At 37.3% G+C, this 25929-nt stretch overlaps 2 protein-coding genes across 4 annotated transcripts in view; one reads left to right on the top strand and one right to left on the bottom strand.

Moving 5' to 3' along the window:
• The window catches only part of LOC121320697 (fibroblast growth factor 14), a 168207-nt gene extending 154760 nt beyond the window's left edge, over nucleotides 1-13447 (top strand). For all 3 annotated transcript variants that reach the window (XM_041259270.1, XM_041259267.1, XM_041259268.1), the window contains exons 4-5: nucleotides 10765-10963; nucleotides 12126-13447. In XM_041259270.1, coding sequence (XP_041115204.1) covers nucleotides 10765-10963; nucleotides 12126-12265 — 339 coding nt within the window. In that variant the 3' untranslated portion in view covers nucleotides 12266-13447. The remainder of the gene's footprint in view (nucleotides 1-10764; nucleotides 10964-12125) is intronic.
• A 2017-nt stretch (nucleotides 13448-15464) lies between these two features.
• The window catches only part of LOC121320696 (integrin beta-like protein 1), a 90933-nt gene continuing 80468 nt past the window's right edge, over nucleotides 15465-25929 (bottom strand). Inside the window, exon 11 of the mRNA XM_041259266.1 lies at nucleotides 15465-16358. Coding sequence (XP_041115200.1) covers nucleotides 16270-16358 — 89 coding nt within the window. The 3' untranslated portion in view covers nucleotides 15465-16269. The remainder of the gene's footprint in view (nucleotides 16359-25929) is intronic.

Raw genomic sequence — 25929 nt, 5'->3', positions numbered from 1 at the left:
TCACTTCAATTCAAACTGGCCCTTGTTGATGGGCGTGGAACATAAACATGCATGTTAGAGTCAGGTGTAGGCCTAGCTTCTTTCATTTAGGTTATTGTATAAGGGCATTCACAGCAGTTGATTTGGCTACATCCTAGAGTAGGTTTTCCTGGCATTCTCCCAACCACCCAATTCTCTTTCTTCTAAAACTTTTTAATCCTGACAGTTTTGCCATTATTAATTACCTTATTGATTTTAACACCATGTGTTTTTTTGTTAGACTTTTTTTTTTTTTTTTTTTTCCTGGATTCCTTGGATGTTTTGTATAACCAATATTTGTGCTAAACAGAACCTTAAATTATGCTCCTGGCAATGCTCTGGGAAGTGATGATAAATTCAGTATATAAACCCACACATCACACTTATACCGCCACTTGCCACATATATTTAAAAACATGCAATTTTAAGCATTCACATAAGCAAAAGGTTATGTAAGAACCAGGAGTCTTAATGCTGAAAACAATGGATTACAGCTAATAAAACCCATCTTTTCCTGTAGTTTAAAACCCTATTGGGGCATACAGTTGTAACTCCTTAATCTGAGAGAGTGCCTTTGCTAGGTCATCCTGCTTTGTTAATTAAGCATGCCTGTGAGGGGAACTCAGATGAGTTAGGAAGCCCGCAGCCACTAATTCAAATGACAATATCTCAGAAACTATTTCAGGTGTGAGCTTCATATTCTCAATGTAAAAATTAAATCTTCCAAACCCCTCCATTTTTAATTAAGATAGAGGGTTAACCATAACTAGTGTCAAAACAAGAGTTGTAGGTTTATTTATTCAAGTGGATGAGGTTTAGGCTTCAGAAGCGCAATTATTTGGCTGTTTTTCTTTTGTGTGTGTGTGTGTGTGTGGGGGGGGGGGTTGGTAGTGTATGACTATAACTTGGAAAAGTATTCTAAGCAGTCTTTCTAGAATAATATGTTAGACGTCTCTAGAGATAGTGTTATTACATTATATTTGTTTAAAACAAAAATTAACTTGTTTTTACTTTTTTTGTGTCTGTTTACTGGGCTTTGTTCATATGTAATGGGGATTGTGTTAATTTTCCATATACTTTTGGAGGTCTATGTTCAATTGCCTACAATGGTCCCATACATTGCACATGCACATTTTTAAATACATGGTATAATTGCAAACCAGGTCCTTCTTGAAAAGCTGGAGGTCAGAACATCCAACATATCAAGAGAAACATATTGTTGCTAGCGTATTTATAGTTAACGTTGGTGGGCTTTTAAGATTAAAGCATATGAGAAATAGCCTTAAATAATACAGAGCATACATGCCAAGGAACATTAAAATGAATGCCAGCTTAAAATTAATATACAAGCCTTGAGTGAGAAAAGGCAAATGTCTTCACAACTAAAAGTCTAGAAGGTACATATACTAAATGCTTACGTGCAAATATAACATGGAAAAAACTGCTCACCTTGCTAATGGTCAATTTAACCCTGTACTTGTCAGACTCTGATTCTCATTTTGTTCACTATAGTCCAGGCATTAGTCCATTCTTATTCTACTAAGTCAAGAGCAAGACATTCTGTTTTAGCCAGCGTTCTCCTCCTGCTCTGTCTTTGGCACATAATAACTCAAAATATAATAGAATGTAGTACTCCTTTGCATATGGGTAGAGGGACAGGTAACAAGACAAAAGTTTTGGAGCATGTTTCCCAAGGGGAAGACCAGACTGAAATCATACATAGATCAAGCAAAAACTACTTTAAAATATTCACTTGTTGGTTTGGTTTTAATATAATTGCAGAATCATGTCTCTACATTTTACCACAGCATATGCTCTCTGCAAATTACATTTTTGTTCAGTTTACCTTAAGGCTTACTGAGTGGAGATGAAAACAATCAACTTAGTGTATGAAACATTTCTAGGTCAATTCACTGAGTGCTCTCGTGCCCCATGCAGTGATATGCAGATGGATTTATTACATTTATTATTGACAGTACTAATATGACAGCACGGTCTGATTAAAGCAGGAGCAAGCATTACTTTGATTGATTAATGTATTTTAAGCAAGCTGTCGTTGCCATGAAAAATATCGATATGCAGCAGAACTTAAGTGGCACTCCTAGTATTCTTTCCAGTTCAACTTTCTTTTTTTTGAGCGTGGTTACTCATGCTCTGGATATTTATTGATCATAACTGTGTGCCCCTGTATAGAACTGTACTGCTCACCCAAAATGGTACACCTTAATTTATTTCAAGTACGATGCATGACAATACAATGTTTGTGTTTATCTAACTTGGTATAAAATATAAGCTTGATTATAATATAGTACATACGTAATTAGATCAGTGTTTTGATCTCAGTATGAAAAGCTCCATAATTGCTAATCTACTGTGTGTAGTTTGATCTGAAATAAAAACACATTGGAAATGTGAAAAAACTACAAGTGCCCAGCCATTTAAAGTGGAGCTATCAAAAACACAAGCCAAGGTAGAAGAAACAATTGGGGCAACCAAAAGTAGCTTAAAATGAACAGTTGTTTAGGAAATGCAGAACAAGAAAACAGCAACAAATAAAAATACATTTAAGGTTTGTGCCATTAACAAAATGCCCTGAAAACTTAACATGTGCATTAGTTCTTAGTGCTTTAGGTGCAACAACGGTGTAATTAACTGTTTCCAGGAATCGGGTAACCAGGTTCCTAGAAGACTACGGATTCTTCTACCCGATGTCATGCTTTTATATTTTATTATTATATATATATATATATATATATATATATATATATATATATATATATATATATATATATATATAGTAATATAGTAAAATTATTATGTTTAGGAAGTAGTACTCAGACCAAACCCGGACATGTTTCTCAGTCAGCCTTGGTCTATCATGACTGTACTATACTGTAATACAGTTTAACACAATTAAATAGGTTGGAGATTCCCAGTCCTTACATAGAATATGCCTTTATCATTAACAGAATGCATTATACTACATTTATTATGTTACTGAATTAATATGAAATCACGGAAACATTATCATTTATAACTTTAAAAGCAGAATAATTACTAATATCATCCATCTACCTGTACTTTTATGCAACTTTAAAACTGAACAGAAATTGTTCTGCACATACTTTACATATTGCTCATGCTGTGCTTCTTTCTTTTTGCACAGCATAGTCCTTTTAGTACAGTCTCCATAGCTTAACCATTTAGCTATCACTCGCTGAAGCTGATTTGACAGGAAATATACAGATTGTAGTTATTGACGCTTTGTAGAACTAAAGGTTTTTTGTTTTTTTAATCCCCTGTTCAAAGTTCTGATAGAAAAATGTACAGATCAGTACTAAGCAGTACATTTTTCTAAATAAGATAGTGGAAATTATTTAAGCAACTAATGTATGTCAGTTAAAATATTATAGGAAGGTTGGTGTTTCTTATGCATTTCACTTAAAAAAACAGACATCAGGGTGTCCAGGCTTGTTAATTCCTGCCAGACGGATACAGATGCCAATTCCCGGATTGTCCGGTCAAACCCAGACAGGTGGCAACCCTAACTCGGGGAGATGGTGTCGAATTCTCAAATGTTCTGCAACCCCTGTAAACAACAACACACATTCTCCCCATTCACTAGTGGTGTGACCAGTCCTGTCCAAGTCCCCTTACAACATGTGTAACATATATAAAAGACAAGTTAAAATGCATTACAGGCAGAGTGCTATATTGTCCAGAAGGAAGAGTTGAGTTTTACAGGTGTTGTCTTGACATCTTTAGGAAGGTTGTTCCACCACTGCAGGGCAAAGGTGGGGAAGGAGTGGGCTCTGGATGCAGGGGAGTGTAGAGGAGGTTCAGTCAGTCTTCTAGTGCAGGCGGAGCAGAGAGGTCGGGAGGGGGCCAGGGAGAGATGAGGGTCTGAACGTAGCTGGGTGCAGTCTGGTCAAGTCATTGGTAGGCGAGTACAAGAGTCTTGAACTGGATGCGAGTGGTGATCAGGAGTCAGTGGAGTGAGCAGAGCAGTGGAGTAGTGTTGGAAAAGCGAGGCAGAAAGAAGACGAGCATCGGAGTTCTGGATGTGGACGGGTGGCGGACGCAGGGAGGCTGTCCAGGAGAGAGTTGCAGTAGTCTAGGTGGGAGAGTAACAGGGCCTGGACAAGGAGTAGTGTAGAGTAGTTGGTGAGGAAGGGTTGGATTCTTCGTATGTTGCTCATGAACAATCGGCAGGTATGTGCTAGAGTGGAGATGTGCTGGGAGTAGGAGAGTCAGGGGTCCAGTATTACAGGAGAGAGGGAGAGAGCATGGTAGATTCCAGAGGAATGGAGATAGAGATCAGAGGAGGGGAAAGATGAGGAGAGGAAAAGGAGGTCAGATTTAGAGAGGTTGAGTTTGAGTTGATGCGAGTCCATCCAGGAGGAGATAGCAGACAGACAGGTAGAAAGTGGGGTCAGAGGGGGGTAAGGAGAGGAAGATCTGAGCATCATCGCATAGCTGTGGGATTGAGGCATTAACAACTGTTATATAACTCAGAAACCCCACTGCTCCACTTTCTGGAAAGGGTGACATAACCTCAGAATTAAATAAACCTGCAGATTAAGTTTGCTGCCCCAACCTCGGTAGGCTTCTACAGTGGAATTGCCTTAAAAACCACAGGGGATTTTATAGAGGCAGGATTTGCAGAGCTGCTCTGAGAAATATGCCTTCAATGTTTGTGTTTATATAAGTTGGTATCAAATATAAGCCAATGGGAAAATGATCAAATGTGTGTCTTTTCGTTCACATAAAGTCAGAAAAAACAACATATGAATCCAAATTAACATGTATTTATACTAAAGTAATACAAAAATGACTACATATAAGTCATGTTGTGGTTTAGGCTTTTCCTGGTTTTAGCTTTATACAGCTGGTTCAGCTGCAGTAGTCATATAATTGAGATCTCACATAACAAAATAATCATGGATGGTCTTACAACTTTCTGTATTGGCATAAAACCACCCCAATAAAGATCTACCTTATATAGCTGTCATCATTTATTAGTACATTGATAATTGATAGAGGGTATATCAAGGTCAAGGTCATTGCCATTCCCATTACCAAGAACAATCTCCACAGCATTGGTTTAAATACAGGGGTCAAAATGAGACTCTAACATCTTTGAAATGTTAGAATATGACGTTTTTCATATATTTATAATATAATAATCTTTATATAGCGCCTTCCATAGTGGACCAGCATCATAAAGCACTTTACAAGATACGAGACTAGGGTGTGTGAACTATGCATCAGCTGCAGAGTCACTTACAACAACGACTCAACCCAAAGACAGCACAAGGAGGTTAAGTGACTTGCTCAGGGTCAAACAATGAGTCAGTGGCTGAGCTAGGATTTGAACCGGGGACCTCCTGGTTACAAGCCTCTTTCTTTAACCACTGGACCACACAGCCTCCTAACTTAATTTAAACAATCTCTTACCCTTTTGACATGTTATCACTGTTATCTTTCATGGTGCTTTATTTTGTTAATAATATCCCTTATTTGTGTATTTCTTTTTTAATAACCCCATTCTGTTATATGCTAGCTGATTGTGAATCTTTTTTTTTTTATTTAAGAACCAGGATAATTAGAAGGAAAATGTGTTTTCATAAATCAACTTGTGGAAGAAAATCTGTTACAATTAAAATCCGAAAGCTCTGAAATACTACCATCAAGATTTATTCAGATTTTCAAATGCAAATGTAATATGCCCTTAAAACTTGCAAATGCAGTTGAAAAGTGCAGAGGGCTGATGTCCAAACTACTGTATTTGCAGCAGTCATTTTGCAAGCTTGCACAGCCAAGATGCCTGCCTGTATTGTGTTCCTCGTTTATTCCATTATTCATAAGCCTTATCTGTTTTGCCTAAATTATGGAAATTAAATCGGTGCATCCCTGACTTGTTTTGTTTGGTGTTTGTGATGCCACGCTTTCTCCAGTACATTGCATGCTCTGCATATGAGGTGCCAGGGCTACCTCGCATCCACACGTATCTAAATGTCTTGTATTTACCAGGTTACAGAAAAAAAAACCAACCAAAAAAAAAAAACAACTTTGTCATACTCTTTAATTAACTTAAAGAATGATTGCGTTTGAGAGCAGATTATTTGTAATTATTCATTTCCAATGCATTACACTGGCTCAAAAGATTATTGAAGGGAACTCAAGAGAATGTACAATATTTTCTGATGTAAAATGCTGGGAAGGACATTAAAGATCCTGCTAGTTTCCTACAGGTTGACCTTTTATGGATTAATTGGCATTCCAGAGGCTGCATTATTAAGCATCTTTTAGACCTGCATGACCAAGGCAGATGCTCAGCATTTCAATGTGCACAGTTACCATCTCCTCCAAGTTTTAAGTACGTGCTTAAAAGTGTGCGCTTTTTTGTAGCTTGTGTGTCCACCTCCCATACTTGTGAGTATGCCTGTTTCAAAGGTATAATCTGCCCAGGTCTATTGATACAGTGCCTGTTTCATACATGCCTAGTCAGTGTTTTGTAGGAGGATGGCCTCATTATCTCCAGGTCTTTGAAATGTAGGTCAGCTCAGTCAATGGGCAAGGTCGTGTATGGCTAGACAGTTAAACTGGAGCAAAATTGCATACAAATGGTGCAGGAGGGCAGTATTACTAAGCGGTGAAAAGTACAATGAGGTGATCAGTATTTTTTTAAGATGTGATGTACTACAGTGTACATTTTTATTTCAAAATAGGTTTAAAACAAATCTAACTGGATATACCTATCGAACGCACTGGTAACACTTTCTGACGGACAATGAATAATACATTATCTGAAACCACAGGATGTCGATACTTTATCGTGCCTCTTGTTAACTAAAAGAAATTGGAAATCCTGGAGGAATGTAATTCACTGTGGCATTGGAGCACCATGGTCACTGTGTTTTTATGTGTGACTAAGCTATCACTCTGTATCAGATAGGGTTTGGAAGCAATGCACAATATGTGAATGTATGTAAAATGCAAACCTTTTCTGCAGTAGATATGTCTATATAAAAATACAATGGCATACTATAAAATAGTGCTTTCTTTTTTCTTTAGTAAAACTGACTATTTTTAAATTAAGTTAACTTGGTTAGGTGTTTCTAACAGGGCAGTAAAAAGGGCAGCACCAGATGCATAAGGAAATAGAGGCAAGCTAGAAGGGGCTGCATATGTACAGTACTGACACAATTTGTGGCCATTGTGACCTGTTCCTATTAGCTTAATACTGATATGGGACCTGTCCTCATGTCGGTTGAGATATGTGTTCTTTGGGTTTAATCATGAGTGTACTGGGATTTTTAAGTATTAAAAGCATATTGAATTGGCAGGGGGTTTAAGAGAGGTGCGCAGGTAAGATGGTTTCCTGGGAATATCTGAAGAAAACCTACTGGACTGAAATGAATTGTTCCTCCATCACAGCAAAACATGAAAAAGAACATAATTATCCAAACATCCTTTACTAATCACGTGATTTATAGGCTTAGATAAATAAAAGCACTTTTGGCACTACTGAAGTATATTATATTTTTGATTTAGGTTGTACTGTATAATGATTTTTTTTTTTATGGGTGAAATTTTCTTAAGGGTATTGGAAGGATCTAGAAGCCTCAACTTAAACTCCTTACATTTTTGCTGCATTTTTGTCACTGCTTAGAGGAGTGCTAATGAGATTGGCACTTTCTTTAGATGCTCATTTCCCAGGGGCACATTGGCTGGATGGGATGTAGGGCCTGCATTCTGGAGAAATGTCAGAAGGTGCCAAACCAATTAAAATACACAGCCCTTTCTCTGGAAGACCAAGACATGAATAGAACTAGGCTGAGTTTGTGTTGCAATACAAAATATGTATTTTATATTGATGATATTTCAACAGGATAGTTCTGTTCTCCAAAAGTTGGGATGACAAAAGCTAGTGACAATTTAGCCAGATCTGTTTACACCAGGGCCTGCTTTTTTGTGTTTTTCTTGGAAGAATACCAAGGAATTTAAATGGTCACAGTAGACAGGACCTCAGATTATGTCTTATCCAAGCTTGAGGGTGCCTCTACTGAGCCAGCAGTGCACCTTGTTCCTGTAGCCCCTGGTAGTCAGTGGCAGTGCCCAATTTAAGTACTGGCCACACCCACAATTTGAAACCCAACCTCAAACGATGTTATTATCCCTGTGAGGTGAGATGTGGTTCACTGCAGCACTATAAAGCTGTGGGAGCAGAACAAATGCAATCAGTTGATGAGAGATAGGGAAAGGTAAACATCCAGCAGAACTCGAAATAGGCATAATAGTGGGTGAATGTCGAGCAGGTGCCACAGTAGCAAGGACAGTTATGCTGCTCAAGACATCGGTTATCAGTCTGTGTAAGCTATGGTAAATCAAAAGTGGTTGCCAGGAGAGACAGCTGTGTCTGCAAACTGTTATGGGCAGAGGGAAAAGACATTAGAGACGCTTGTCAGGTTTGAAATATTCATGGCTGAATGGATAAACACCCCTTGTGACACCTTCAACCACATTTTGGAGTCTGTCACAGAGTGTCAAGCCTATGATTAGGGTAAACGGTGGCCCAACCCAATACTACGTTAAGGTCCTAATAAAGTGTCCAGATGGTGCGAGTCTGGAGAACTGCTTAAGCAGTAGCGATGAAACTTTTTTTTATCATCACCTGTGTTTTATAAATGAGTTGGTTTTAATGTCAAGGAGTATGCATATTACCATTAAATGCAATTTTAGAAAAGTACAATATGTCCAGCAGGATCTTTCCGTGCATGTAAATTGGATTTCAGTGCATGCAATTTCCTTTGGCTGTCACATATTTGTAGAGGCTGTGGGTGTACAATAGGCATATCCATGCAAGATTCCATTTACTTGGGAACAGGCCTTTTTTTAGTAATAATAATATAAGATAAGCCCCTGTATAATATTGTAATGGTCCTGTTTCCTTTTTTAACTACCACACTGTCTTACAATGTTAAAATTGAAGTATATTTATTGTTAAAATTTAAGGAAATGTATTTTTTATGATTATCTTTTTCTCAGCGGCTACACCCAGTGATCTGATTTTTTTCTGTCATTTGAATTAAGTGCTGTTATTTTAAAACTTCATTCATTTACACATGGCAGAATATGCCTTTTTTATTTTCTTTGAGGCATCATCAAATTCCACAGCAACTAGGGGGAAAACAGGTTAATACCTGATTGATATATTCAACCCTAAAAAGGGCAACCCCCTATTGAAAAGAAGTAGTTCCTGACCTTTTGAAGATTAATACACAATTACGGTTTCTGTAAACAAATTAACTGAACACGAAGCTGTATCCTCTCTAAGTGAAAACAAAATGTTTTAATGGAAAAGAGTGAGGGATTGTTCTTATGGCAGATTTCCAAGCTGCACAGTGACTTTAATCTTGTGTTCTTTTCCTAACCTGGAAAATAAAATCAATATACAAGCCTATGCTAGATTTAGGAGAGAACTACTTATGGTTGCCAAATGTCGACTCTTGGTCTCAATCTGTGTCTACCAGCAGCATTATGGGTCAGCTGGTTCTCTCTCTGTCCTTGCAGACAACTGAGCTCTTTTAATCAAGTTCACTCCAGAACTCATCTGCATTCAGCCTGTTACAAAATGTCATGATTTCATAATTTGCTGTACTTTAAATGGCCAGATGCAGATGTTTTACCTATCATTTTAAGACTATAAGTTTGAGGCAATAAAAAAATGAATACATAAAAAAATGGAAAAACACCTCATAGGCATACATTAAAATAGGGTAGAGCATGTATTGTGGGATTATGTTGTCGCATTATCCTCTGTGCAGAACACAGTTTACTAAAATACAGAAGAAAAATAACTAACAAAGACATTTCCGTAGAGATGCAAAGAATTAAGCAATTAATTCGGTAATGGTTTGCAAGGATTTTATTTTGCGAACCTCAATTCAAATTCAGTGATTGATTAATCATCCTGCTGCCTAGATTGGGCATGTAAATTACATTACATTATTAGCACATGCGTGTTTGCAATTATATATGAAGGCTTTCATGGAGAGTCTACATTTCATTTTCTTAATGCATATATTATATTTCTATGTAGAATAACATGTACTTGCATGTTTCCACTTGTATTTGGAGGCTTCTGGGAGGTGTTGACACAATTTTTACTTCTTGCTTTCAATTATTGTCTGTCCGATATTGAATAAGGAATGTTTGCTGATGGCATTTCCAGCAACTAGACAAAAAAAAGTGTATTTTTAGATAATGCACTGTTGGTAATGCTGCAGTAACTGAATACTATGGTGGTACTAAGCACAAACAGATGTATAAAACCTAAAAATAAAGATCTGATCTCTCAACATTCTGGAAACCATTTTAAGGAAGTGCTGAACTCTTTGGGGCAGTTCTCTCTCTCTCACTTCTACTATATGCACACTTCGGTGATTGTAAGAATGGAAATACACACATTACAAACATGTGTTTAACAATATTGTTTCAACTACTAGCTCCCAGAGAGACTATTGCTATCTGCCCATGTACATCAATATGCCCACCAGCTCAAGGCATTATGATCTGGACTGCTCTGTGTACTCCTGCTATGTTGAAGTCTCCTTTTAACACTTGCGCTGTTGGCACTGTTAGTGTATGTGGATCAAATACTGTGTGAAACGTGTACATGCCATCCTAACGCACTGTTTGGAGACACAGCTGACCTCAACCCTTCTTCTGTTTCTTTTACAGGAACTTTTTACTCCAGAATGCAAGTTTAAAGAGTCTGTGTTTGAAAACTATTATGTGATCTACTCCTCCATGCTATACAGACAGCAAGAGTCTGGCAGGGCTTGGTTCCTGGGTCTCAATAAAGAGGGCCAAGTAATGAAGGGGAATCGAGTGAAGAAAACAAAACCAGCTGCTCACTTCCTGCCTAAGCCATTAGAAGGTAAAGACTAAACGGATTTTCACAGTTAATTTCTCTTTATTGTCAAGCGACTTCAGCCAATACATAAATATAACAAAAACTCAAGATGCAGGCATGGTCAAAGGTATCCGTGCCATATTTCAAGTAAAACTCAGTAGTACAGGGACTAGGAGCAATTCATATCATATATGACATTAGAGGGCTTATGTAAATTATATGATATTTTAACCTGCGGGAGATCGACAATATGTGTTTGATAGATATAGATTGGATTCTGGATATATATATTTTTTTGTTTGTTTTTTATTTTGCTCACATTATTATAGAGTAAGTTTTGTTACTGCATGGATCCTGTGTCGTCTTTACTTTAGTATGTGTTAACATTAGCTGCTAGGTGTAGCCCTGTGCATTAGAACATCAGGCAAAAGTGAAGGTGTTGAAAGTGATGGATAATGCACCACTGTACAAGAAAAATAAACGTTGCTGAAAATCAAGAGCAGCTTTAGTGTAAAGGTCACTGAAAAGTGAACTATTGTAGAATTGTACATTTTACAACAATTGGAGAAAAGTTTTATGACCGTATGGGATACTGCTGAACATTGTTTTTGCTGGAGTTGCTTTTCCACTGTGAGATGGTGACAGATCCAGGGTATATCTAACAGGAATGACCTATGGGATGGATTTTTTTTTGTATTTTAATGTCAACAGCTCTCAAGGGAGAGCTGACTGGGTTACTTGGACTCTGGTGACTTCATCTGGATGTAGATAATGCAGTGTAAAAACTATATGAAAGTATAAGTATGTTTCCCAGTAATGCTGTCCTGTATTAACTTTTCAGGCTTCTTTCCTATCACTGGACTATCCCCTTACTCACAAACCTACTATACACCTGGAACTGAACAATAAAATACGCTACAGAACATATCCCATATTTTTGTGTTTATTGATTCTCACATCTCTATATTACAACATAAAGTGGCTTTGCATTTTTAAAGGGAATAAGCACCGGGTTTCACAGTCATTTCAAAGTTAAGCAAGGAAGGATGTTTCACATGTAGAACTTTTAAATACGGGTGTAATACTTGTAACATTTTTGTACATGGTAAATGGCAGTGATAGCAAGGAAAACTGTGTTACTAACCCTAATCCAATGTTGCTGTTATTTCCCCTTTTATCATTCTAGTTGCCATGTACAGAGAGCCCTCATTGCATGATGTTGGAGAATCAGTTCCAAAGGCCGGGGTGACTCCGAGTAAAAGCACAAGCGCGTCTGCAATAATGAATGGCGGCAAACCAGTTAGCAAGACGAGCAAGACGACATAGCCAGATCTTCACAGCTGTGGTGACTTGAGCGAACCCATAACACTGTTGAGCAATTTATTCTTAACATTCAGTTGCCTACGGATCAGGTTCAGGCAAGTGAACTCTTGCTTCTCACCAATTCTAAACTGCAAGCGGATAAATCCCAGCGTGTATCTGATCAATCCAAAAGGAGAAGAAACCTGGATAACCAGCTGAACGGACCATGGAATGCCCTACCAGATATGGAATGCCTTTTTAATCTTTTCTGTAACTGTGACACTCCATGTGAATGATGCATTTCACAGCCACACGTGGTACCTTGCCTGCTGACCCATAATTCCCATTTGAGCCCAGTTTCAGCAAAGTCCATGTAATTCTGAGCTGTTTTCTATTCCACAGTTGACCAGCCCATTTATGGTTAAATGCTGTCAACATCTCCCCTTTTTATAAGTGTGCTATCTCTCTCTCTCTCTCTCTCTCTCTCTCTCTCTCTCTCTCTCTCTCTCTCTCTTTTGCTTTCTTTATTTCAGTCTTCACTGTTTTAGAAGTTTTTGTTGTGTGGTTTTCAGATACACACAAAAATATACACACACACTGACACAAAAAAAGATTCCACATGTGGCTTGTTTCAAAGCAGGCAATCAGGAAGCTTCTAAGTAAACTATTTTGGAAAATCACAAGCAAAAGGAATCTGTGGCTGAGTCACAGAGTATTGATTTTACATATTGAAAGCACTGCAAAGTCTGACAAATAGCTTATAAGATTGGCATGATTTCAGCTAGAATTATGTCATCCAAAATCAATGTAAACTAAGCTAGTTCTTTTTATTTGGGGTGCTTACAGTACATATCACAAGCTGATTCCGCTAGCAGTGACATTTGCCTTGCCCAGGAAATAGGAAATGCAATTATTATATTTATTTTTTTAGAGCATGGGCTCTAGGAAACTCTTTAGGCCTTGTAGGCCTCTGGTTCAGGCCCATCCTTTGTATGCTGACCTTCCCCAATTAATGAGCTATGCTTATGACTAGCAAAGGGATCACACAATGTGCAGCCATTTCAAATATCTACTCTAGTCGGAGTCTGATAATGCTGAATGTGCCGGCAAGTAGATGTGACTGGCTGCGTCCCACTGTTCAGCAAAGCATGGGCAAGGTTAGTCTTGTGTTCTTTCTTGTAGCAGCAATGCAGGAAATAGCTTATATTATAAAAAAAAAAAAAAAAAAAAAAAAAAAAAAAAAAAAAAAAAAAAACCAAAAAAAAAAAAAAAAAAACAAAAAAAAAAAAAAAAGAAAAAGAAAAAAAAACAAAAAAAAGAATGTTTTCATTAAAAAAAAAAAAAAAAAAAAAAAAAAAAAAAACGAAAAAGAAAAAAAAAACACATAATTTTTAATGACTAGACATATTAAGAGATATATGAGAAGATTTTTTTTTTTTATAGCTCAGCATGCAGAGTCCAGTACTTCATATATTGGCCTATGTGCCCGTGCGTATCTCTAACCCAGCATGCAAAAACATGTATCCAAAGCTGGGTTAAAGGTGCCTCATAACACCGTGTAACAATTTTTTTTTTTTTTTTTTTTTTTTAAATAATAGCCATTTTCTATACTTTTGAGGCATAAGCAATTAGGAAATAACACTTACTACCCAGGAACAAAAATTGTGTTACATAGTGTATCAGTCGACATCCAAAAGAAGACTAGTAGCGTTAAACTGTCAAACTAACATTGTTTTAGTCAGTTTTTACGTGATTGGGTTATCCTTAACCTACCAAATGAATGCGTTTTTTGCTATTTGAAATGGAACTGAAAATATGGTTTGCATATTGAGAAAACTGTATCTCTTCCTTTGGCCTTTTCACTAGTCTCTGGAGTTCTGATCAATACATTTTCATTTAGCATTCATTCTGTAAAGGGTATGTGTACCCAGACAGATTTTCCAAAACCACACCCATGCATGATAAGGCCCCATTATCGAATTTAGTGAATAACAGTCAACTATTTTAATATATAAAGGATCCAGCTGTGGCAACATTTTAAATCAAGGCCATAACAAATAACTAAATGTTATTCTGTTTTTAATTGGCACAATATAGTACAAAGGTTATTAAATGGTGATGTTTGTTTTCTGATAAAAAAACAAAAACATAACATTTCACTGCTTTTTTTGTTCTGAACCATCGTCTAGACGTTTCTGTATTGATTTATTATGAATTTCCAGAATCAAAGGGTTAATATGAACTCATCTTGCTTCAGTTATTTTCATAATAGTTTTATTAAATAAGAGTTTGTATATTGTTATAAAGTAGACTGATGCTATGCTGCTAAATATTATATATATATTAAGGAATTCATTTGAAAATGTATAATTTCTCAATCTTGTTGGAATTGCGAGCTAGTTTCTTAGAAGTGAAGCACATTAGCTAAAATTTACTATTTAAGTATTTACAAAGCTACAGTAATGCTATAGTACAATAATATGCACAAAAGGAGTTTAACATTTTAATTCTATTTAGGGCTGGTGTCCCGCATCCACGTGATACAAAATCATAGTTTTCAACAGCGAACCCTACATGCTGGGCTATACTCGCCTGCAAACCAGTTGACTGGGTAAATTAAGGCTGAATTTATTTTTGTAAATGATTGGTGTGTAAATGTAACACCTCTGTTTTTTTTCTTGTTTGTTTTTGGTTTCTACGGATTGTCTGTGATGGTGTTTATTCCTTTGAACGTTATTTTCTTAACATGTCAAGTGGATGGGTCTTCGTTATTTGTGCTTTGGTTAACACTTTTAATTTGTCTGTTGTCTCATATGTTGCATGGGAAGAGGATGGCATTGATGAACTGCATGTAGTAGGCTATGTGTATAAAGAACTGTTGGTTTGTACTGCTAACTTTACATACATATATGCAAAGAGTTTGTCTGCACTGTACAGTTTGTGTTTATTTGTTGTATACACAGATACAACATATTGAATAAAACTATTTATATAAAGGCATACTAAACATAGGCTACAAACTTAATGCTATAGAATATGTAGTACAATACTGCACTGGTCAAACATAGGGGTTAAACATACACAGAGAGGTACTGATACATGTATGATACATTGTGTGAAAAGGCCATGGTAGATTGATGTTTTCAGCTCCTTATCTTTCATTTCTTTTTGTACTGTCAACCTTCTTTTCAAGGATAAATGTATATATCCTGTGGCAACATAGTCACAGTACACAAAGTTCTTTATTGATGTGTGCGTTTCATGTTTATAATAGACATTGATGATGTTCTAGCACTCACAACAGAACAGAAGGAATTTCTTAAGTCCATTGCATTTAAAAAAAATAAAACATTTTCATAACCCCGCTAATGTTGCCTCATAACAGAAGCAATTTTATTGGAGATATTGTTCTTCCTTCAGAAAATGGCTGTCACATTATTCTAATTATTGAATAGACTGTATGTATGTAATAACCCATTTAATTTCTTAATTACAAAAATACGTTATGTGATTTCTCACTTAAATGTAGGTGTCGTCCCACTTTAAACCATTTGATAGGTCATAAAACCACATAATTAAAATGTATTGTACGTACCCTTGTACACAAGAAGTCTGACAGGCTAAAACAGTACAATCTCATTTTAAATCATATTTCATCACTGAACTGTAACCATTTTGTTACCATCATCTAAGCTTCCAGATTATGTAAGTATTCCTAACTAAGTTTTGTAATCATATAGTTATATAATACACATGTTATTAGGTAATGTTTCTTTAAACAAAAAAAAAAAAGAACAGGATAAATGCTGTTGCTTCAACAGTTGGGTTACTTGCATACAATAATATCTGCAGTTTTAATCATTTGTAACCAGTAATTGGAATGCTATTATACAACTGATACGCAGAAATGTTAGAACTTTATCTCAAGTTTTAAGTGATTCACTCTCCCTATGATTTACATTACTTACTGCTCTCTATTGTACTGAGCAGCCTTAACAACAGTCTTTCGCATTGCCTCTGCAACCTCATTAGTATTCTGCTCCAATCCAGATCTCACAGGCGTTTCCAGTCCATCCTTCCCAGCAGTCACAGTTCCCACAGTTACAGACTCCATTCCCTGAATCAAGACAAGAAGACGACTAATTATTACTTCCACTGAGAAACAACTGCTATACCAGCAGGCCCTGTACACCATCATTCCTCTTTCAATAGAGGGGGTAAATTATTCTTAAATAGAGGCACCTACAGTGTACAGTATAAACAGCGCAGGGTCTGCATACAGCTTTTCTCTTTGCAGGGTTTATACTGTTTGCTGCATTGCACTGTCCACAGTCCACATACTGCTGTGTGAGAGATATCTGTCAAATGTGTTTTTGTAACTATTTATAAAGCTGCCATTGCACCCATGCTGGCCTTCACAATGCTTTTTAATAGCTACTGACCAGCAAGGAGCGGAAAAGATGTATCTTAGGTATAGGTGTTTTATTACTGACTGGACTATGGCTGAAGTAAGGAATTAATACAACAAATAATTATGTCTAGGTGGTGGGCACTTCAGCTAACATTTGACACTCAAATGGATGTTTATTGAACCGTGGGTTTTAAATAGTATCTTAAATGACCACAGAAAATATTTCCTAACTCAATGGATTGCAACAGATACATTTTAAAAAAGCATGTCAGCGACATTCACTCCACACTATAGCTGTAAATTCAAAAACTCTCAATAACGTGTATGTAACACTGTATGCACATGTAAAAATGTAAGTTTGACCTATAGTCATACAAAAATATGCCTTTATGTATCTGCAGACTGACACTCTCAATAACTCACTAAAGAATGTCCAAAACACGTATCATCTATTAAATAATTATATATATATATATATATATATATATATATATATATATATATATATATATATATATATATACATACATACATACACACACATACACACACACAATTTCTAATTGTCTCCTTTCTACACAGCTTTTTCTGGAAGCAAACAAAGCCTTGAAAAGTTGATAATGTGAATGGAAAGAAACTTCAACCTGGTTCTATAGAAAAATAACTTATAATGTAACACGCATTAGGATGTATTCATAGGGCTGGGTCTCTTGCATCCTCTTAAACAGCCGCACAGCTTTGCTTCCCTGTTCTCCTTGCTCACCCAATATTTTGAGCAAAATTAGCTAAAGTGGTCCTGTCTTTATTTAATTTAATTTTTATTTAAGTAATATGCCCGTCGATGAATGTTCTACTGTGTGAAAGTTGACCACGACTGGAGCCAACAGCACAGCAGAACAACGCAGTTAAACGAGGCAGTCTTCCCAGCGACAGCGAGTGGGAGAAGTACAGGCGTGGAAAAGTACAGAGCAGTTTCGAAGCAGAAAGGAGAAATTGCATCTTGAATTGCTTTAATCAGAAAACAGAGGACATTGGGGAAACACAGCAGCAGCTCAAAGTCAAACAGCCGCGTGTGTTTTTCTGATAACAAACAAGCTGAAACTCGGAGCAGCTGATTCAAATTCAGCGCCGTTTTGAGACACGGGCGAGGGGAGGAGCCAACAGCACAGCAGAACAACGCAGTTAAACGAGGCAGTCTTCCCAGCGACAGCGAGTGGAAGAAGTACAGGCGTGGAAAAGTACAGAGCAGTTTCGAAGCAGTTTGAAAGCAGGTTGACGGCTGCAGAAGAAACTAAACTTAAAAAAAAAAAAAACCTCAACATGGTCTTCAAGCCAGTAATCTGTGACACCTGCTTGATGTGGGAAATCCGAGAAAACCCAGCGGAGCTAAACCAAGTGTGCGTAAAGTGCCGCGCGATCCAGGATTTGCATAAACTAGTAAGTATGCTAGAAATGGAGCTGGAAGAAGTGAGACAGCAACAGGATCTTGAGGAACTGGCACACCCACAATTCATGGAAGTCTGCATCACCCCTAACAGACTGAAAGCCACCAGGGAGATAGAAGGTCAGAACAGCTGGGTTCAGGTAGGCAGAAGCAGGGAAAAAAAGAAACTTCGTCAAACACAACCACCAGAAATCAAAACAACCAACAGATTTGAGTCACTTCAGAATTTTGATGAGCAGAACCAACAACAAGAGAATGAAAGGAACAACATCCAGGACCCTATTGACAGTGGTGACCAGACAGCAAAAAGAAGGGAGGTCATGATTGTTGGGGACTCCATATTGAGAAACACAGCAAGTTCAATTCGCAGTTTGGACCCCCTTACTACAACAGTGTGCTGCCTTCCGGGAGCCTCGGTCAAGCACATCACTGAGAACGTGGACAGGCTCCTAGAACGAACAGGAGACGACCCGGTAGTAGTCGTCCACATCGGTACAAACAACATTGGAAGAGACAGACCAAAATCCCTGCAAAACAAATTCAGAGAGCTAGGAAGGAAATTAAAAGAGAAAACCAAAACTGTGGTATTTTCTGGTATACTACCCGCACCTTGCAAAGGACCATATGGACAGCTGGAAATAATTAATCAAAACGAATGGCTGAAGACGTGGTGCACACGGGAAGGCTTCACCTATCTTGATCATTGGACCACATTCTACAACGAGGACTATCTGTATAGACGGGATGGACTGCATTTAAATAACAAGGGAACTAGTCTACTCGGAGAAAAGATCCTCGAGCAGGTTCGGAAGCATTTAAACTAGAAAGGAAGGGGGGAGAAATCAACAAAAAAACAGAAGGGAGACCGCATCAAAACAAGAACAACAACTCAGGTAAGACAACCATTAAATGTATTTATCTAAATGCTAGAAGTATCAGAAACAAAATTCTAGAACTTGAAGCTACTGCACTAACAGGTAACTATGATGTGATAGGTGTTACAGAAACTTGGTTGTCTGAGAGTGATGGGGACGAATATAATATTTGTGGGTATACACTGTATAGGAAAGACAGGCAGGACAGAAGAGGAGGAGGGGTAGCGCTATACATAAGAAACAGTCTTGAAGCCCAGGTGTTAAACCTGGACAAAGAAAATAAAGCCGAATCAATATGGGTCAGAATAACAGACAAAAATTCAAAAGGCATAATAATAGGAGCATGCTATAGACCGCCAGATTCAGACGGTGAGCAAAATAATCTGTTATACAATGACATTAGAAATGTGTGTAGCAAAGGAGAAGCCATACTAATGGGGGATTTCAACTTCCCCCAAATAAAATGGGAAAACCCAGTGGGTAGCGCGAAGGATGAAATAGAAATGGTGGAAATGACAAATGACTGCTTCCTAACACAATTTGTGAAGGCACCCACTAGAGGGGAGGCATGCCTTGATTTAGTCTTTTCAAATAACGAAGATAGAATAACTAAAACAGAGGTCAGAGAACCACTGGCAAACTCAGACCACAACATGGTCTCATTTGAAGTGTTTTTTAAATCCTCAAAAGTAAAGACTAAAGCTAAGGTTTACAATTTTAGAAAAGCAAACTATGAAGGTATGAAACAGAGACTAACAGAAGTAGATTGGAGTAAAATAGAGAAAACACCCACAGAAGAAGGATGGTTGTTCTTCAAAAATGTAGTACTAGAGGCGCAAAACAATTATATCCCTAAAGTAGACAAATCTAAATGTAAAACTAAATTGCCAAAATGGTTTAATAGATCAATTAAAAAAAAATATTCAGCGAAAAAAGGCACTTTACAGAGCATTAAAAAAGGACCAAAAAGAAAGTACGCAGAAAGAGTACACAGAACTGCAAACGCAAGTCAAAAAGGAAGTTAGAAAGGCCAAGAGAGAAATAGAAATAAACATTGCTAAGGGAGCTAAAACCAATTCCAAAATGTTTTTCAGATATTACAACAGCAAGAGAACATTCAAAGAGGAGATTAAATGTTTAAGAGATACAAATGGCAAAATCGTAGAGGAAGAAAAAAAAATAGCAAATATGTTAAATGATTACTTTTCACAAGTTTTTACAAAGGAAGATACTGACAACATGCCCCACATGTCATCCAGTTCCTATCCAGTTTTAAATAACTTTAGCATAACTGAGGCAGAAGTGTTAAAGGGACTAGGAGCTCTTAAAATAAACAAATCCCCTGGGCCGGATGAGATCCTCCCAGTAGTACTCAAAGAAATGAAAGAAGTAATTTACAAACCGCTAACCAAGATCATGCAGCAGTCTCTTGACACAGGGGTGGTACCGACAGACTGGAAAATTGCAAACGTAATACCGATCCACAAAAAGGGAAACAAAACTGAACCAGGTAACTACAGACCAGTAAGCCTGACTTCTATTATATGCAAACTTATGGAAACTATAATAAGATCCAAAATGGAAAATTACCTATATGGTAACAGGGTACTGGGAGACAGTCAACATGGTTTTAGGAAAGGGAGATCGTGCCTAACTAACTTGCTTGATTTTTTTGAGGATGCAACATCGATAATGGATAATTGCAAAGCATATGACATGGTTTATTTAGATTTCCAGAAAGCTTTTGACAAAGTCCCGCACAAAAGATTAATTCTCAAACTGAACGCAGTTGGGATTCAAGGAAACACATGTACATGGATTAGGGAGTGGTTAACATGTAGAAAACAGAAAGTACTGATTAGAGGAAAAACCTCAGAATGGAGTGTGGTAACCAGCGGTGTACCACAGGGATCAGTATTAGGTCCTCTGCTATTCCTAATCTACATTAATGATTTAGATTCTGGTATAGTAAGCAAACTTGTTAAATTTGCAGACGACACAAAAGTAGGAGGAGTGGCAAACACTGTTGCAGCAGCAAAGGTCATTCAAAATGATCTAGACAAGATTCAGAACTGGGCAGACACATGGCAAATGACATTTAATAGAGAAAAGTGTAAGGTACTGCACGCAGGAAATAAAAATGTACATTATAAATATCATATGGGAGATATTGAAATTGGAGAAGGAATCTATGAAAAAGACCTAGGAGTTTTTGTTGACTCAGAAATGTCTTCATCTAGACAATGTGGGGAAGCTATAAAAAAGGCTAACAAGATGCTCGGATACATTGTGAAAAGTGTTGAATTTAAATCAAGGGAAGTAATGTTAAAACTGTACAATGCACTAGTAAGACCTCATCTTGAATATTGTGTGCAGTTCTGGTCACCTCGCTATAAAAAAGATATTGCTGCTCTAGAAAGAGTGCAAAGAAGAGCGACCAGAATTATTCCGGGCTTAAAAGGCATGTCATATGCAGACAGGCTAAAAGAATTGAATCTGTTCAGTCTTGAACAAAGAAGACTACGTGGCGACCTAATTCAAGCATTCAAAATTCTAAAAGGTATTGACAGTGTCGACCCAAGGGACTTTTTCAGCCTGAAAAAAGAAACAAGGACCAGGGGTCACAAATGGAGTTTAGAAAAAGGGGCATTCAGAACAGAAAATAGGAGACACTTTTTTACACAGAGAATTGTGAGGGTCTGGAATCAACTCCCCAGTAATGTTGTTGAAGCTGACACCCTGGGATCCTTCAAGAAGCTGCTTGATGAGATTTTGGGATCAATAAGCTACTAACAACCAAACGAGCAAGATGGGCCGAATGGCCTCCTCTCGTTTGTAAACTTTCTTATGTTCTTATGTTCTTATGCCTCCCAAGCTGCTGAGAAAAGTTGTAGGAAAATAGTCCCAAAAATGTTCATAAAGGTGCACATACATAATTAAAGAAAATATATATTAAACAAACAACTTTGTACTTGTCACAGTTGCTTATAGTTTATTTGCACAGTGCCAGCTACTGTTACTGAATTGTCAGTGTCTCGGTTTGTTGTTGTTGAAAGATGCTGAGCTGCAGTCGGGCTGACTGGCTGATATGGCATTTGTGGGTACAGGACTGTTTGCTTTCATCAAGGCAAATAATAATTAATTTTTGGTGGATAATAAAATACATTTTTACCAATCGTGTCTCTGCTTAGTAACTGCTGTCAAATAGATGTGAACTACGCTTTCAATACAGCAAGTCAAAATGAAAAATACGGCACTCGCACGGGCTGATTTTAAGTTTGATTAACAGTTTATCCCGTGACCTTCCACCTACTGTTTGATAGAAGCCTGCCAAAGCTGGAAGCTGACTGGCTGATGGTACTGAATCATTTGCTTATAAAGAACATCACATAAAAAATATTTATTCTCTTCACTGTAGTAACTGGAAATACAGTAAAAGGAAAACAATAACAAGTATAGTCCTACTCTTTTTCTACGTGTTGCAGGGCTACCTCTTACCATTGGAAGTTTGTTCTCTCATGCACTATTTGTGCAGGATGTAAGGCCTGAAACGCTGAGTTTGTATAAACATAGTAAGCCGTGTTGCTACAAGCTAGCGTAGCTTGATTGATGTTTAAAAAAAAACAAAAAAATTCAACGTTAACTGTTTACATTTTCCCATTGACAATTATGTTACCAGTCCAAGAGGAATTGTATGTTTAGAATTGTAATGAATGTCTTTGTGCACAAGACAACTGTCCTAACAGATGTATGTAGCTGCAACAAATACAATTTAATGGGGACCTAATTTTAAGAGACTAGTCTCATCAGAAAACCGACAAGCAATCAGCTACAATGCTTTAGACTTTTCCCTATTATAATATTGTTTCTTCTCCTCATCTACATTTGGTCTGTGTTCACACCACCTTCCATTCCAACCTCAGTAGCGACTGCATAAAGAAAACAACCTTGCTGCACCTTGATAGCACATAATGGCCATAGGGGCTGTAAAAAGCTGTCCTGGTGGCTCAGCCACCACTGTGCCATGGTTTAATAGAGACTTGTAATCATGGAGGTTCTGTTCCTGAAGCAAGTGCTGCCTGGACATTAAAGATCAAACCATTTTCCAGAACAGCAGCTTTGTTAAAGACAGCGTCGTGAGCAAATCGTAATACAAGCATTCTTTTAATTCAACTCCCCAGACCTCATAGCAGAGCCTTCCTAAATATGTGTGTTGAATCTTAAAAAAAAAAAAAACCTGCACAACACACTTAACATAAAACTATTCTGGAGATACCTCTGGAAATTGATACTATATTAAATGCACTTTTAAATTCTTCAACTGGTCTTTCACTTTGGGTGCTACAGCTAAGCTTGCATTTCTTTGACACACTTTTTATTTCTCTTTTTGCTTTATTTGAGTTTCAAAAGGAACCCTTCCACAATGAGCGATGGTGCCCTCTGGAAAGAACGTTATTATTTATTGAAACTGAAAACAGAAATGTTGACGTGTGAATTCTGGCGTTTATCAGAGCTCCCCGAGTAAGGCTTAGCTGACATTAACACAATTTTAGTTTTAATGGGCAATTTCCTTCTTCACCATTATCCTGCCCTTAAATCTAGGACTGTCACTTTAGATATTAATATAATTTTGCAATAAACTTGCTCAACGGTCTTATAATCCTGATTGTATATGCATGAGATGGACAAAAAGCTTTCACAAATTACATCTAAAATATATTAAAAATCATCAAAAAGTATCTCTAAAGTAGATTGTATAACACCCATGAACTCATCCTGTGTTTATTGGTTCATCAGTGTCAACAGGAAACATGATTTTTTTTTTCACATTTTCATCACAACATTACAATATTAAAAACACTAAAATGGGGTTTCATCATAGAACCATGTATCCTGGTTATGAATTTCATACTTTCAGCTAGGAAGGGAAGTGGTGATGTGCTGTTCTCCAAATAAATAAGAGGTCTTGTTTGCTTTAGGCAGTGACTAAAAAAAAAAACATCTTTCAAATTGGTTAAACAATCTTCAAAAGTGTTAGTAGAAAAAAACAAATCCTTATTCTTTCTCTGTAATCAACCAGTTTGTCAGGTTCACTCCCCACTGACATTCAGAGTTGTTGGAAATTGCCATCTTTGTTGGTCTCTTCCTTATTAGTACAAGCTGTTATTCTGTTCAAGTTGTCAGTGCCCCACTGTTACTGGAACTGTGTAGCAATAGTCAGTGTAAATCGGTTCAATGCCACATGTTGACCTGCTATTCTCATGGTGAAAAGTGTTGTCAGCCTTATTAGCTTAGCATAAATATGCATGAATTAAAAGGAAAGAACATACTGCAGTTAATTTGTGGATGTATTTTGGAGGAAGGTGTTTCACATGCATTCACTGCTAGATACCCTGCCAGGTTAGTAACATACATCGTCCACCACAGCTACAAATACAAAATACAATAGAAAACTAGAGTAAAAAGAAAACTAGAGCTAAAATGTAACAGCGAGGGGTCTCCGAGTGTAAAGGCACAACCATGTGATGTGCAGGGTGAGTTATAGAGTCAGGGAAAAAGGGTACATTTCCTCTGCCATGCCTGCTTGATGATTTAACTTCAGCAAGGAACATTTGTGTTTAGCCATATTGTTGTTGATTGAGACACACCATGAACCATATTGCAGCAGGCATGAAGAAACATTGGTCTCATCAACATTTGGGCTGACATTTCGATCCAGAGAAGCTTGGATGGAAGCGTCCATAATAAACTGCTTCCGGGGCATTGATACGCGCATTGTGTACTTGCGTCTGTCACCCAGGTCAACCCTGCTTTATCAAAAGCATGTGAAATCAAGTAGCCAACCCGCCTGACACCGGATCCTGACCCTGGTAGATTCCCACCTAGATAGAGTATCCCAGTGTGAAAGGAGCTTATGACTAGTGCTGTTTTGCTTTCCACAACAAGCTTGCAGGCAAGTTCTTCATAGGAAGCAATGACATGCAATGCCTCATGTTTCATTTTCATAAATAAGGGGAGAATTTAAAATCATTCTGCTTGAAAACATGGTGGTATTCTACGTTTTCTTGTGAATAAATCCTGAAAATGTCCTTGTGGCTTATTTAACACTTCAAGATACAGTGTACTGAGCAGTTCTCACTCTTGCAAACTAGCTAGTGATCATACTTTTCTATGTTGTGTGAACACACATGTTGCTTTGTACTGTATAACCAATCATTATTTTGTTAAAACAACAGTTTGCCAAGGCAATGAAGTGTTAGCTCTGCTGTGTATTACTTGTATTTGCTCAAAAGGATTCAATACTTTGGATGAGAGAAGAAATTATCTTTCATCTGCATAACAGAAACTGACCAGACATTGATGCATGTCACTGGAATACATTACATTAAGTTGAAGGTTACGCATTTCTGTTTAAATCTACTGAGCAACTGATATCAAGCCAGAGTACGCATCCCAACACACCGGTAAGTTTGTGAATACATTGTGAATCTGCTTTACTGTTCAAACTGTTCAAAACAAGGTCTGCTGCATGAAATTAATTGAAATCCATTGCTAATGCATTTCATTTTCCACATCACTCATCATTTTAACATATAATGAGAATTGTTTGCTCTGCAGAATGCAAGAAATCCCTGAATTTTGAAACAAAACCTGGGGGTGAGGAGGAATAGTTTCTTTTCAATGCCTGTGCAAAAAGGTTGTCAGCATTTTTTATTTTTTTAAAAAAAATTTTATATGCAATGTTCAGACTAAATTTATTATTTTCCTGCTCAAAGTTTTAAATGTGATGTTAAATAAAATATATACCACCTCACCGTCAATATACTAAATATACACTGCTAAGCCTTGATTGCTTTCTATTTTAACGCATAAATAGATACCATGCACTTTGCAATGAGTGACATTGCAGTTGCAATGCAAATCCACTCTTTGCATGCAGCTGTGTACCTCCACTCTA

Source organism: Polyodon spathula, chromosome 9 (genome assembly GCF_017654505.1).
Source record: "Polyodon spathula isolate WHYD16114869_AA chromosome 9, ASM1765450v1, whole genome shotgun sequence".
NCBI lineage: Eukaryota > Metazoa > Chordata > Actinopteri > Acipenseriformes > Polyodontidae > Polyodon > Polyodon spathula.
Note: the sequence above shows the minus strand (reverse complement) of the source record. Positions and strands in the feature narration are given on the sequence as shown.